We start from the raw sequence: 11,519 nt of genomic DNA, 5'->3' as shown, positions 1-11,519 counted from the left end.
CAACGTGCCGTGCCATACAATGTATGCATTATATCCGGGTATTCATGATGATGGTATACCATATGTAGTCGATTAATCCTCCCCTCGTGGGTTGAAATCTTTCTCAACTTGTACCCAAGTCTAAGCCATCGCCCGCATGGCCAGCTCGAAAGCAACGAAAGTCGCCCCGTTGGCGAAAGGTGATCTGTAGCACGATCCATCAGCCTCATCCCTTCATTGATCCGTCCCTATCAACTGTCCTTGCGAGACTTGCGATCCTCGCACTCACCTGATCAAAGTAGGTGCTAGACCTCCTGTGAACCCTTTCAGACCTTGCGTTCTCCATACTGTTCGAGTACAGTCGATCATTCCTTTGTATAGTCGCTTGGCGGGATCTAAAGAGTCCGTCTGGAGTTTGGACTTGATGACGTCGACGGGGTAGATGCTGCGATTGGTACAGGTATGAGTCAGTTCACCATATGTGGGATATAAAGTACGTTGAGTAGAAGAGCTCATCATGGGAAGTGGTATTGTGCGATGCGATGACGAATCGTATGGTGACGAAACCAGATACGTTGGGGACAGGTGAATACTGTATAACTCACGAGAACCAAAGAGCGTATCCTGCCGCAGCACCGTACGCTACAGCCCAAAGGGGTGAGATATCTTCTCGTGCCATGCCTGTTCGTTTGAGATGTTGTTGCACCATCGCTTCGTATGCCATGAAATAGCATCTGTAGTGGAGTTCATAGATGAGCTCAGTTCGTAGTTCGTATCACTTCTGCCCAGGCCAATCAAAGAAGGTGATAATTAAGATCTCGAAAGTGAAGATCGCTACCGAAAGGAACAGCGAAAAAGTTCGACTTTACTTTGACTCACCCGTATCCTACACCATCACGCCACATCGTAGGTACTTGACCTTTGAAGATCCCCTTCATCCCACCGCCCGTCTTGTACAATTTGGTAACGCAATCGAGAGGACCGGCATATAATCGTGGTGTTGTAGCAGGTTGAGTTTGGAGTCCTGCCGGTGGTGTAAGGGAGTTAGATTGTACTCTTTGTCGAGAGTGGGGGTTCAAGGTGATAACGCACGGATACGAATATGTTCAACGGGTCCAGCGACGACGGTATTAGCTACTCCTGCGAAGGCCCCACTGAGCCACAGCTCGCCTACACATCGCACAGAGAAACAAAAAAGTCAGCTCCACTCTACCCTAGTATAAGTAGGATACAAAGGTCACGTACCCAAGTTTAAACCTCGTCCTTTTGCTCGTTGACCGAAATATCGCTTAGCATATTCTAACGCTCCGAATTGGATCGAAACACAAGCCCCAATACCCAATAAAGGCGTCAACGTGCCCTACTCAAATTGACCACAAGTCCGTCAGCTAAGCTGTACTGTTACATTCCGCGAATAGGAGAGGCCAACGAAGCATAACTGATGATATGATATGCACGTACTTTGTAGAAACCTAATGGACCATCCGCTTTGAGTAGCTTTGTCGCGCAATCTAAAGGAGAAGCGTATGTCCCAGAAGGAGCAGTTTGGATTCGTACTTTTACAATATCGAATGGCTACCATCCCAACGATCAGATCAGCAAGTACAGTCGAGGGAGGCCAGAGCGGTCCGTGATGCGATTTGACTTACTTGTCCAACTAATACTTGGGCCATACCACCCACTGAACCACCTATCAGATCCTTTTGAGTCTGACTGAGTGGTATACCTGCTGGTTGGGGTGGTGGTGAGAGTAACTCGGACATGGTGAATTAGATCAATGTAGATGGCGGAAGGAGAGAGGAATGGATGGACGGAAGTTTGTTATCAACGAAGACAATGGTTGTTCGAAAAAAGTTGGATTCTATTCGGCGAACAGCGAACAGCGAGCGGTTGAGTCGTATTACAAAATTCAGGGTAATTTACAATTAGCGGGTCAAAGATAAGATCTGCTCCTTACTGCCACTGTTATTGCTACTGCATCTTTTCATTGATCGACTGGTAGTCGTCTATTCGTAGTATGATGTGCAAAACGAGAGACACCAAGAGCCTGTCATGCATGTCTTTATATAAACCGTTTCGTCAAATATGAGTGGAAACCAATTACTATCTTCGTTATGCTACAGTATGTACGATCGAGCCATAGCCAGTCTGACCAACCAGGGTGCAGAACAAATGCTATCCATGAGTCTAAAGAGTGTATGTGTGATATGATGGGGCGGAGAGATGAATGTGTGATTATGATGAGATTGAAGAATGAGGGATAGATAAACCTATGCGAGATCCAAGAATACAACGACACGACAACCGAGAAGCCCAAAAGATGATCCCACTACGCGATGACGATCCAGTCGTCATTCTCTAACACGTTCTAAATCGCGGTCCAAGACAACGCAGCGACAGTCTCTTCATCCTCCTCGTACTTTGTGGTGGGTCTTCGACGTCGCTCAGAAGATCGCAGGAATCGGTTGAGGAACCCTTCCTTGGTAGGAGCGGGTATGGACGCGACCGAAGGCATCTTGGTCTCGTATTGACTAGCCACGGAGCTGGTAGTCATAGAACGAGGAAGAGAGTACGAGTTGGAGGTAGGAGCTTCGTAGATAGCCGGCGGTCGCTGGATGTGCGCGGAAGAGACCGATCGAGCACCGCCCTTGACGTTGACGTTGATAGTAGCCATGACGGGTGAAGGCGGAGAGACCTGTTGAGGAGTAAGGGGCATGTCTTGCGACTCGAGGGACGAAGATGAACCTGATCGGTCGAGAGGTGGAGCCACGTAGGTGTGGGATCCCCGAGAAGAGGTTCGTCGGTGTCGTCGAGGCGAAGAGGTCTGAACAGGTCGGACAGGAGTGACCGGTGTGGGAGGGAGAACGGGTGAGGATGTGGAAGCGCACGGGGAGTCGAATGAGTATCGGCTGAGGAAAGGTTGGAAGTTTTCAAGGATCTCAGACTCGTCGATGGAGAGGTCGTAGTCCAAAAGGTATAGAAGCTGCTTCTCCATGAGGTTGATCTCGGCAATCGAGAACATTTGCGCGTATTTGGACCAGTGCTTGTTCTTGGGAGAAGAGTCGTTGAGGTATTTGGCAGCGACGATCAAGGTGGCGAGGAAGACTCGGTGTCGGGTGCAGGGCATGCCTGGGGAACACAAGTGTCAGTTGGTTTCAAATGATGCTACAGTCCGTGTAACTCACCCTTGGCGACCTTGGGCAATCGGTGTCGTAATCTCTCGAGGTAGACAAGAGTAGCGAGGAGGGTGGACACTTGGACGTTGGATTGTTCACAGACAACCGCGACAAAGGTCTCGAGGGAGGGAAGGCCAGGCGCTTGACCGGCAGCCTTGACGGGGGTGGTGGGAGGGGAAGGAGGGAAGGCGATCTTTGTAGAGCAAGCGATCACGGATGATGTTCGGTCGGCAAGGTAGTCTAAAAGGTCCAAGTCAGCTTTGTTCCCATCACCGTAGTCGCGGTTACACTCACAGACCATCTCGCGAGAGACATCAGTTCGGATGAGCTCGAGAAGAGCGGGGTTGTGGATACCACAAGCTGAGAGGGAGGCGGGGTGTGTTCGGTCTTCGAAGCAAGGCGACATGGGCTCGAACTCGGGTGTTCCGACGGGGTAGTATGACATTGATGAGGAAGAAGCCATGATGGTTGTATGTGAAGTAATAAAAAAGGAAAGAGTCTAGTTGGTGAAGACCTGTTATAGTATCGAGTGACTACGTAGAGTTTTGAGAAGAGAGGGGAGAAGGATGTTCGTGTGAGTGAGACTTATAAGGGGGTTTTGAGGTGGGAATGAGAATGGGAGATGGAGATGAGTGAGGGTTATGGATTGACAGATGATGAATGATGGAGAAGGGGAGATTCGGATCGATGCTTTAAAGCTAAATTGACCTACCTCGTTCTTGATGGGTGAATGGGTGAACGGTGATAACGCGCTCTTTTGGTGCTAAAGCTAATGCTAATCCAAAAGTCAAAGTGTGCTTCGGACAAGGGAGACCAAAGGAAAAGATCCGTCGCGTCGTTCGGAAAATTAAAAGTCAAAATCTCCCACCAGGGGCGAGTTAATGCGAACGCAATTATAAAATTCCTTTGGTGGATGAAGGTGAACGAGTTAGTTCACAGGTCAGGGAATGTATTCACCTAGAGAGAGAAAGAGAGAGAGGGGGAGCAAAGGCAACCAAAAGTCAAAGTCAAACTAAAGGCCGATGATGAGTGTGGTGAGTGAAAGCCTAATTGTGAGTCAGAGGATAAGGGAAGGAGAGAGAGAGAGAGAGAGAGAGAGCAGTCGCGTTTCACGATAAGCGAGATCACTTACTTCTATGGTGAACGGAGCAGACCGGCTGCAGTGCGGCGTGACGCGCTTTTTTGACTTTTGGTGTGATTAGGTGAAGAATTCGGGGAAATTAAAAAATAAAAACGGATTATTGTCACGGTCGGAGAAAAATAGAAATAAAAAAAATGGAAGAACGCAAAGTTAAAAGTGACGCCAGCGACACCCCTGATTTTGATTTTCGAACACGTAAAACAGCGTACTGATGGTGAAGAACCTGATTCTGGGAATGGCATGAGCGATGTCCAATGATGTGCCCGTGATAGGTTCCGATCTGCTTAACTTACTGGGAGAGGGCGGGGTCGGCACGGAGAATTATACTTGATCGAAAAAGGGGGGAACAGGGGACAGAACGCACTGCGTTGATTGTCACCGCTGGGTCAAAGCGTTAGGAAGTGAATGGGTGAGAGTGGGTGATCTGAGAGGATGAAGGAGGAAAGAAAGCTTTTGGCGTCTCACACCCGTTGGCTTTTTGGTCTGTTGAGATCTGGACGTGGGCGTGGGCGTTTGATGCTCCCGTGGGGGGTGGCGTATGCATCCTTCCTGCACATGTCACTGCAAGCTGGGATGAAACAGAATCCATGCATACATACCACACCGACGTATGAGCCATGCCATGCGTTATGATTCATAGACATCGAGTATGAAACAACAGCATGGTCATCTCCTCGCTTCTAGGCTGAAATGGAATGCTAGGGAAGGCTATGACTATGGCCCAGCCTCGAACTCGACCTCGACTTTTGTGTCCTTGACTAGCTTGTAACAAAGTTGAGATGAAACTAGTGTAGGTATTCACTAACTGACAATGCGGGAAGCGTTCCGGATTGACGGATGTCCGGGGTCTGCGCACTGGGTCTACGTACACGTAACGCGTCACATACCTTTTGTTGTTGTTTGTTTCGAACAAAGTTAACGACAGACAGTCAGACTGGGCGGGGACATTCCGATCTGTACTCGTGTCAATGATGATGATCTGTTCCAGACCGATTTCGTTACGTATCATCTCGACTTGAGCCGTAAGAACGATAATCTATTCTTCTTTCTGTTCGTCACTCGCTTTCATCCCGTTTTCTCTCCATGGCTCTAATTGCTTTTGCTTACATCATAATTGAATGCCATTGTATCTGTCCTATCCATTCTGTCAAGGAGCGTTACACCGTGCACTGCGCGTCGCGTCACGGCCCACCGACACGTCGATCAGGAACAACTAATTCTCCGAATGTGCGCGACACGGTTTCATATGAAACGCGCTCTATCACCCACCTTGCATAGTGCACAGTGGTACTGAAGTCGTTAATTATCGTTGCTGTACCTGAACACAATAAGTAGCGAAAAGGCAAATATCATGCTTTAGGGGAGCCGAAAGAGTGGAGCAGAATGGGACAAGTGGATTTGCATCACCCGAGAGTGAATATGGTTGTCCGGACAAGTGCTCACTCATAGTTGTCACGACACGGCGATCTGGATTCTTAATTGCTTGGTCTGGCAACTAAATTCACTGGAATCAATCTGGACTCATTAAGCGCGTTGTGATAGACCTTGAGTAGCGCGATACTACGGCCGCGGTGTGCTTAGATGTCATCTCCGAGGATGTTACTAGTGGTAGTTTATCATTTAGCCTCGTCTGGCAATGATCAACTCAGTTCGTGATCAGCGTGACTGGGGTGAATTTGATTGATCCGCGTGAACGAGAGCGCGATAGTGATTGCTGCTCTCCGATGCCACAGAAGCCTCGGAGCGAGTTTCTCGGAGGCATCATGCAGTAGTGACAACGAGTGCGTACGTTTTTGGTGCAGTGGCGAAACAACGTGATGTGATGTCACTCCCGTTCCCGATCATAGGTACGCAGATACAATACCGAGCACGCACGTACTAGATTATAGATCAATAATAATGGTGATCGCCGTTATACAAGCGATCTGTATCGTTCACCCGACGCGATTGTTGATTGTTGATTACCCGTTCGGTCGGATAAAGTGATCGCTAGGAAAGCAGCCGTGACATGCTCCCAATGATTTGACCTCATGCCGATCGGCTGATCACAGTTCCTCTGGAATCGTTGTGAGTACGTCGATCTGTCCGATCAGATTACATGATTGCATTTGATCGCGCTTCCGGTCGGTGATAAAGGTCGTGTAGAAGATATTTCATTTGATCCGAATATCATCCAGCACGCAGAACGCGCAATTTTGATCGGACCGCCGGATAGTGTCTCGTTAGATTGGTGGTTGGAGACGTGTCAATCAATGCTGTGTCAAGTGACGCGCGTACTATACGATTATCCGTCGGTCGTCGGTGTCTGTACGAGTCGTCAATGACGATGTTGTCCGAGATGACTTCTTGCTCGCTAAGACTCTCTGGGAAAGAAATGAATCGCGTCTAATTGCTGCACTCATCACATTCCCATCTGACAAGACAAAGACGATCAGGAACTACATCCTCCTTCCTGCACATGAGAACATCCAGCTGCCCAATGACGGTACCTTGTGATTCCCGTGAGAGGTACAAGAACATCCCGCCTTCTGTGAGGAAGACTGTACCTGTACCTACTACCTGCTGTGCGCCGCCACTCACCTCAGGATGGAAAGTGGTAAGTTTGACCATGGCATGGTATCGAGCATTGGTACCAGGGCAATTGGTGCCCTTTCTCATTTCTCATCGAAGGGTTACTTTGAATCGACTACTGGACTGTTGGACGATCAACCCATGACGATGGGAGTGCCTTGATTTCAAGTGATCATCCCCCTTACGCGACAGACTGAGACGAAAGCGATGATACTGTACATCGGATAAGTAATTATCATTATATCTGTCACCTGACTACAGCACCACCATCTAATTTACCGAATCCAAAGTCATCCAGGTGCAATTTCATTGATTCATCGTGCACTGGTCCACTGGTGCAATCTCCCGTCCTTCATTTCTCCTCGATAATTGCAGGACCGTCCCGCTGACTGTTTGTCTGGCCATGAGCACTCCCCTTCTCCATTTTCGCGGGGGAAGACTCGTCGTCCTGCCTTCTTCGTCTCAACGATTCTGCTACAGGTCTGGGTGCGTCGAATATCTGTACAGTATAGTATACAGTATGGTGGGCAGGGACACACAGTCAGCGAGTTTAGTCTTCCTCATCTTCGCTTTTCTTCACACAAGCGGTGCTCTGGGCAGAAGGGGAAATCAACAAACTCACATAGTCCATTCCTTCGACTGGAAGTTCCCCATCCAATAACGAATGTATTAGCCCAGGCATGGAAAGGGAGCTGTTGACTTGTCTACGACTTACGTGTACGACCTTTGGTCTCTACCGCAACCAGATACCAAATGAGCGTTTCTACTGCGTCCCAACATACCCAGGGGAGATAGGTCCACCATCCGATCTGTGTATAGTGATGGAGATCGAGAAATGAGTCAGTGACGAGTCTTCAGAGATGATGCAGAGCCGGGCCGTCGATTGTCATGGACGAGTCTGGCGGTACATGTTGTCGACGAGGGGGCTGACCATATGCTGTAACTCACGTGTTGTAAAGCTGCGCGTCGGAACAGTCATGGTCAGCCTTCCGATGCACAGTGCCTAGCCACTTGGAGGAGAGCCGCCCCACTCACAGATCGGGATGGTCATCTGTGTCAAGACGGCTGTGATAGAATCAGCATCCAGCCAGACTTACGTGGCCCTAACGACGCCGGAAGACAAGCGACAGCACAACTCACAAGATAGGTTATAGACAAGGACCATCGCTCCCATTCCCGTACTTCGCTGCTCCATACCCAACACTTCAGCAGGATAAGTCGCTTGTAACGGCGTGTATCCCCAGCTGAAAACTGCATTGAACAACATCAACATCGCAATAGCGGCTCTACTCGCCGATTTATTTTGCGCTTCCACCCCGTCGGAACCTCCGATGGACCGGGACCCGTTCGTGGAGATGGCGGTACATGTCATCGCCAGGGATAGGGTGAGAAAGAGGAGGGATGTGGTGATTATTAACATGGGACGACGACCGAGTCGGTCCAGTTGGAATATCCCGATCAAAGAGGAGATCAGACCAACGAGGTTGGAGACAAGTCTGTGAGTCACAGCAGTGTACTAATCAGCATTTCAACCTGAGAGGGAGCTGTTCCGGTCGGCACACTGGGTGCCCAGATCCCGTGGCGACGATCGAGTCGCCTGACGAGGAGCAAGATGGGTCGCGCACTGTAGCGGGCCGAATATTATACTGTACTCACGTCATGATGAGCTGTGACCTGACGTTCGTTACCCCGACTGTTGTACCACTGGCCATCAGCGAGTTTGGCCTGGCAGAACAAAGTGGTTGGAACGAGATCTTACCTTGTTTGTACAATGTGGGTAACTGCCGTCGACAATCTGTCAGTCCAATGTAATCGCATACTTTCCCATCTTGGATCCAGATGGTATGAAAAGATACTCACAAAAAGTGTCCTGCAATACCGAAGGTCGTGGCCGTGGCATCAGTATTATGTGTGTGATGCGGGCCACAGTGCCCTTGTGTCCGGCCTGATCGCAATCAATTCAGAGACGCGTGTACTCACAATGTCACTCCGCATGTCTGTGGAAGGGGAAAGGGTCCCGATCGCGTTAGTGGGCGTCCTGATCTTCTTCTTCTTCTTCGTTCATCTCAAGCACTGATGCACCTCACCTGACTAAGTCCACCCATCAACAAAGCCAATCCCAACCTATACCTCTTCCCACGAGTATTGGCCACCTTCTTATATTCCCACAAGGACGTGACAGCTACAGCTGGCGTGGTTGTCTGCGTTCGTAGCGAATGGGCGATCTGTTCCAGCTGTTTCGCAACGAACGGCGTCAAATGTCCATCTCCGTGGTACTTGCACAGGACCGATTTGGCTCGCTCGGGATATCCATGTGCATATAGCCTGGATAAGGTAAAAATGTCAGGCGTTCGCGTTCAGTAGCTTGAAAGGTGAGGAGATTGGGCCCTGGATGAGATCACAGGATGGTATCTCGATGGCACAGGTCGACTCCAAGTACGATACTCACCATCGAGGGGATTCGGGTAGAAATAGGACTGTAGAAGCCATGATTACGCTGTAAAATCAATACATGACCTATTTGTCAGCTTGCTTTCATGTGTGGTAAGTAAGGTCGGCTTACGGAGGCAACAGTTGTCCATGACAAAGAGCCAATCGTCGAAAGACAGCAATGAGTAAGTTTCATTATCCTTCGCTCCTGTACTTTCACTCTGCCACCAAGTACACCACAAACACAGAGATACAGTACTCACACGACAAAAGGGATTCGCCAAGCCCAATTGGACTTGATACCATTAGTGAGAATCGCAATAACCGTTCCGGTGACGGCGCCGAGTACTATACATGCCAAACAAGCAGCACGGTCGTCAGTGACACACCCGACAAGCCATCGTACTGCAGTACTTGCTCAGGGCAGAGCGTCTCCCTGAACATATAGTAGACGGACCGAAAGCAGGTTTTCACTCACGCCAAAAACTGAGATACGTTGTCGTCATCGCGTCAGCTCATCAGTGACTTGTCGCAATCGCAATGAGTGGATGATCTCGGGTAGGGGCCCACTGCAATGGGTTTCTGGTGTCCACTCACCAGTTAAACCCGCCAGTCAAAAGACCTCGATTAACGGGCGGGGCCATTTCCGCAATGTAGGGTGGTGCAGCTGTGGCCATGCATGGGTCAGCCAGTTCCGTAACTCTCTAACTTGTCACAGTATTGTGCGTGATACTGCGAACTGGTCCCCGAGACAAACAAGACAAGCACCGATTGCAACTTACCAGTCTGCATCATACCAACCGAGCAACCGAGGAAAAACCGTCCGGAAAGTAACATCCCGAAATTTTGCGCAAACGCCACTAGACACGTACCGAGGATGTAGACGATAGAACCTAAACATTGAAGTGAATCATACTCTGTCAGCGCTGATTGATGGAGGGAAACAAGATAACACAACTAGGAGACGAGGCACTCGTACTTGGTACTGCAACCTTGAACACTCACAGATGAACATCCCGCCTCGTCTACCAAACTTATCTGCCTACGGGTCAACCGGCAGTATATAGAGTATCAGCGCATTGTGCATAATGATCAGGCATATGACTCACGAGTAACGGTCCAATCCAGAACGTGGCGGCAGCTGCGATTGGCCACATCGCAAAGACGAGCTGAGGGATGGTCGTAATCAGCTGATGGGACCAGTATTCCACTCGACAGTGAACGTCTAACGTACACCTGTTGTAACCTACACGAGGACGAGGAATATAAATTAAGTAAGCGATCGCACTACTGCACGTCGAACGATCCCTAGAATGTGTAATACGACGATTGGGCAAGGGACACGGATTACAGTATTCGGATCACGGTCACTCACCCCGGAATTATCAAAATCGAAGTAATCCTGATACGTGGTCATCGCGCTATCGTCCAATCATCCTCAGCATTAACATATCTTATAGACTGATAGACAGGGTAAAGAGAGAAGGAAGGGAAGACACTACTGCACCCACTTGATTGCTGTCATCGTAGTGACGCCATATCTACGGTACGATCGAGCAAAGTGTCACATCAGCATTTTCCCCGCCCACCTTACATTGGGTGAATTGACTCCTGAGCGAATTGCAAAGCCCTGCTGTATCATAGTACCATACAGGACAGAACTCACTCACCCTGCCATGAACGTAGCCAGTAACACAATCGACATGACTCCCAGAAGCTTGATCATTGCAGCCGAAGTGAACTTGACATTTAAATCGACCGCTGAAAGTGGCACCACCACATCACATCACATCAGCCACATTCAGGGTGAGCGGTGTGTATATATGTTTGTGTATGCTTCTGTGGACAGATGTGTGTTGGGTTTTGAAACGCGGTTGAGAGAGAGAAAGATTAACTCACGATCTGTTCCGTCAAGTTCGATTCCTTCGGTCTTGTGTTCGAGAATAGCAGGATCAGCGATGATGGGAGGTGTAGGGATAGCTATCTCTACCGGCGGTGGAGTTTTGACGACGTTTGATTCCGACTTTGGCATTGTCCCTGAGGAAGGACTGCCATTGCTAGTAGTATCGTTCATCGGTGGTGAAGCTTGCAAATCTGGATTTGTGGATTCGGAAAGGTGAAGGTGTAAGGCGTAGTAGTGAGACAGGAGAGAACGAAGTAAGGGGAAGAGTGATACAGTTCTCACTATCTTATACATATATTATCATCATCAGACTATCGTA

General features: G+C 49.1%; 3 protein-coding genes across 3 annotated transcripts; all 3 read right to left on the bottom strand.

Moving 5' to 3' along the window:
* Positions 1 to 120: 120 nt before the first annotated feature.
* On the bottom strand, positions 121 to 1,742 carry CI109_103619 (uncharacterized protein; the record flags this gene model as incomplete). Its single annotated transcript, XM_032001882.1, has 8 exons — positions 121 to 184; positions 269 to 424; positions 585 to 713; positions 859 to 1,003; positions 1,072 to 1,149; positions 1,225 to 1,339; positions 1,441 to 1,554; positions 1,629 to 1,742. The coding sequence occupies 8 exons, from the start codon at positions 1,740 to 1,742 to the stop codon at positions 121 to 123; spliced, it is 915 nt and encodes a 304-aa protein (XP_031864045.1).
* Positions 1,743 to 2,347: 605 nt separating this feature from the next.
* On the bottom strand, positions 2,348 to 3,618 carry CI109_103618 (uncharacterized protein; the record flags this gene model as incomplete). The annotated part of the gene is made up of 3 exons (XM_032001883.1): positions 2,348 to 3,108; positions 3,165 to 3,395; positions 3,450 to 3,618. 3 exons carry the CDS (start codon positions 3,616 to 3,618, stop codon positions 2,348 to 2,350), a joined length of 1,161 nt encoding a protein of 386 aa, XP_031864046.1.
* Positions 3,619 to 7,219: 3,601 nt separating this feature from the next.
* CI109_103617 (uncharacterized protein) lies at positions 7,220 to 11,494 on the bottom strand (the record flags this gene model as incomplete). Its single annotated transcript, XM_065967339.1, has 20 exons — positions 7,220 to 7,366; positions 7,490 to 7,506; positions 7,583 to 7,676; positions 7,816 to 7,826; positions 7,903 to 7,932; positions 8,008 to 8,363; positions 8,524 to 8,560; positions 8,627 to 8,648; positions 8,955 to 9,192; positions 9,317 to 9,364; positions 9,561 to 9,645; positions 9,776 to 9,783; positions 9,895 to 9,964; positions 10,080 to 10,190; positions 10,303 to 10,339; positions 10,407 to 10,466; positions 10,673 to 10,718; positions 10,809 to 10,838; positions 10,968 to 11,058; positions 11,197 to 11,494. The coding sequence occupies 20 exons, from the start codon at positions 11,492 to 11,494 to the stop codon at positions 7,220 to 7,222; spliced, it is 1,836 nt and encodes a 611-aa protein (XP_065823411.1).
* Positions 11,495 to 11,519: the final 25 nt, after the last annotated feature.

This window comes from Kwoniella shandongensis, chromosome 6, assembly GCF_008629635.2.
Source record: "Kwoniella shandongensis chromosome 6, complete sequence".
Lineage (NCBI taxonomy): Eukaryota > Fungi > Basidiomycota > Tremellomycetes > Tremellales > Cryptococcaceae > Kwoniella > Kwoniella shandongensis.
Note: the sequence above shows the minus strand (reverse complement) of the source record. Positions and strands in the feature narration are given on the sequence as shown.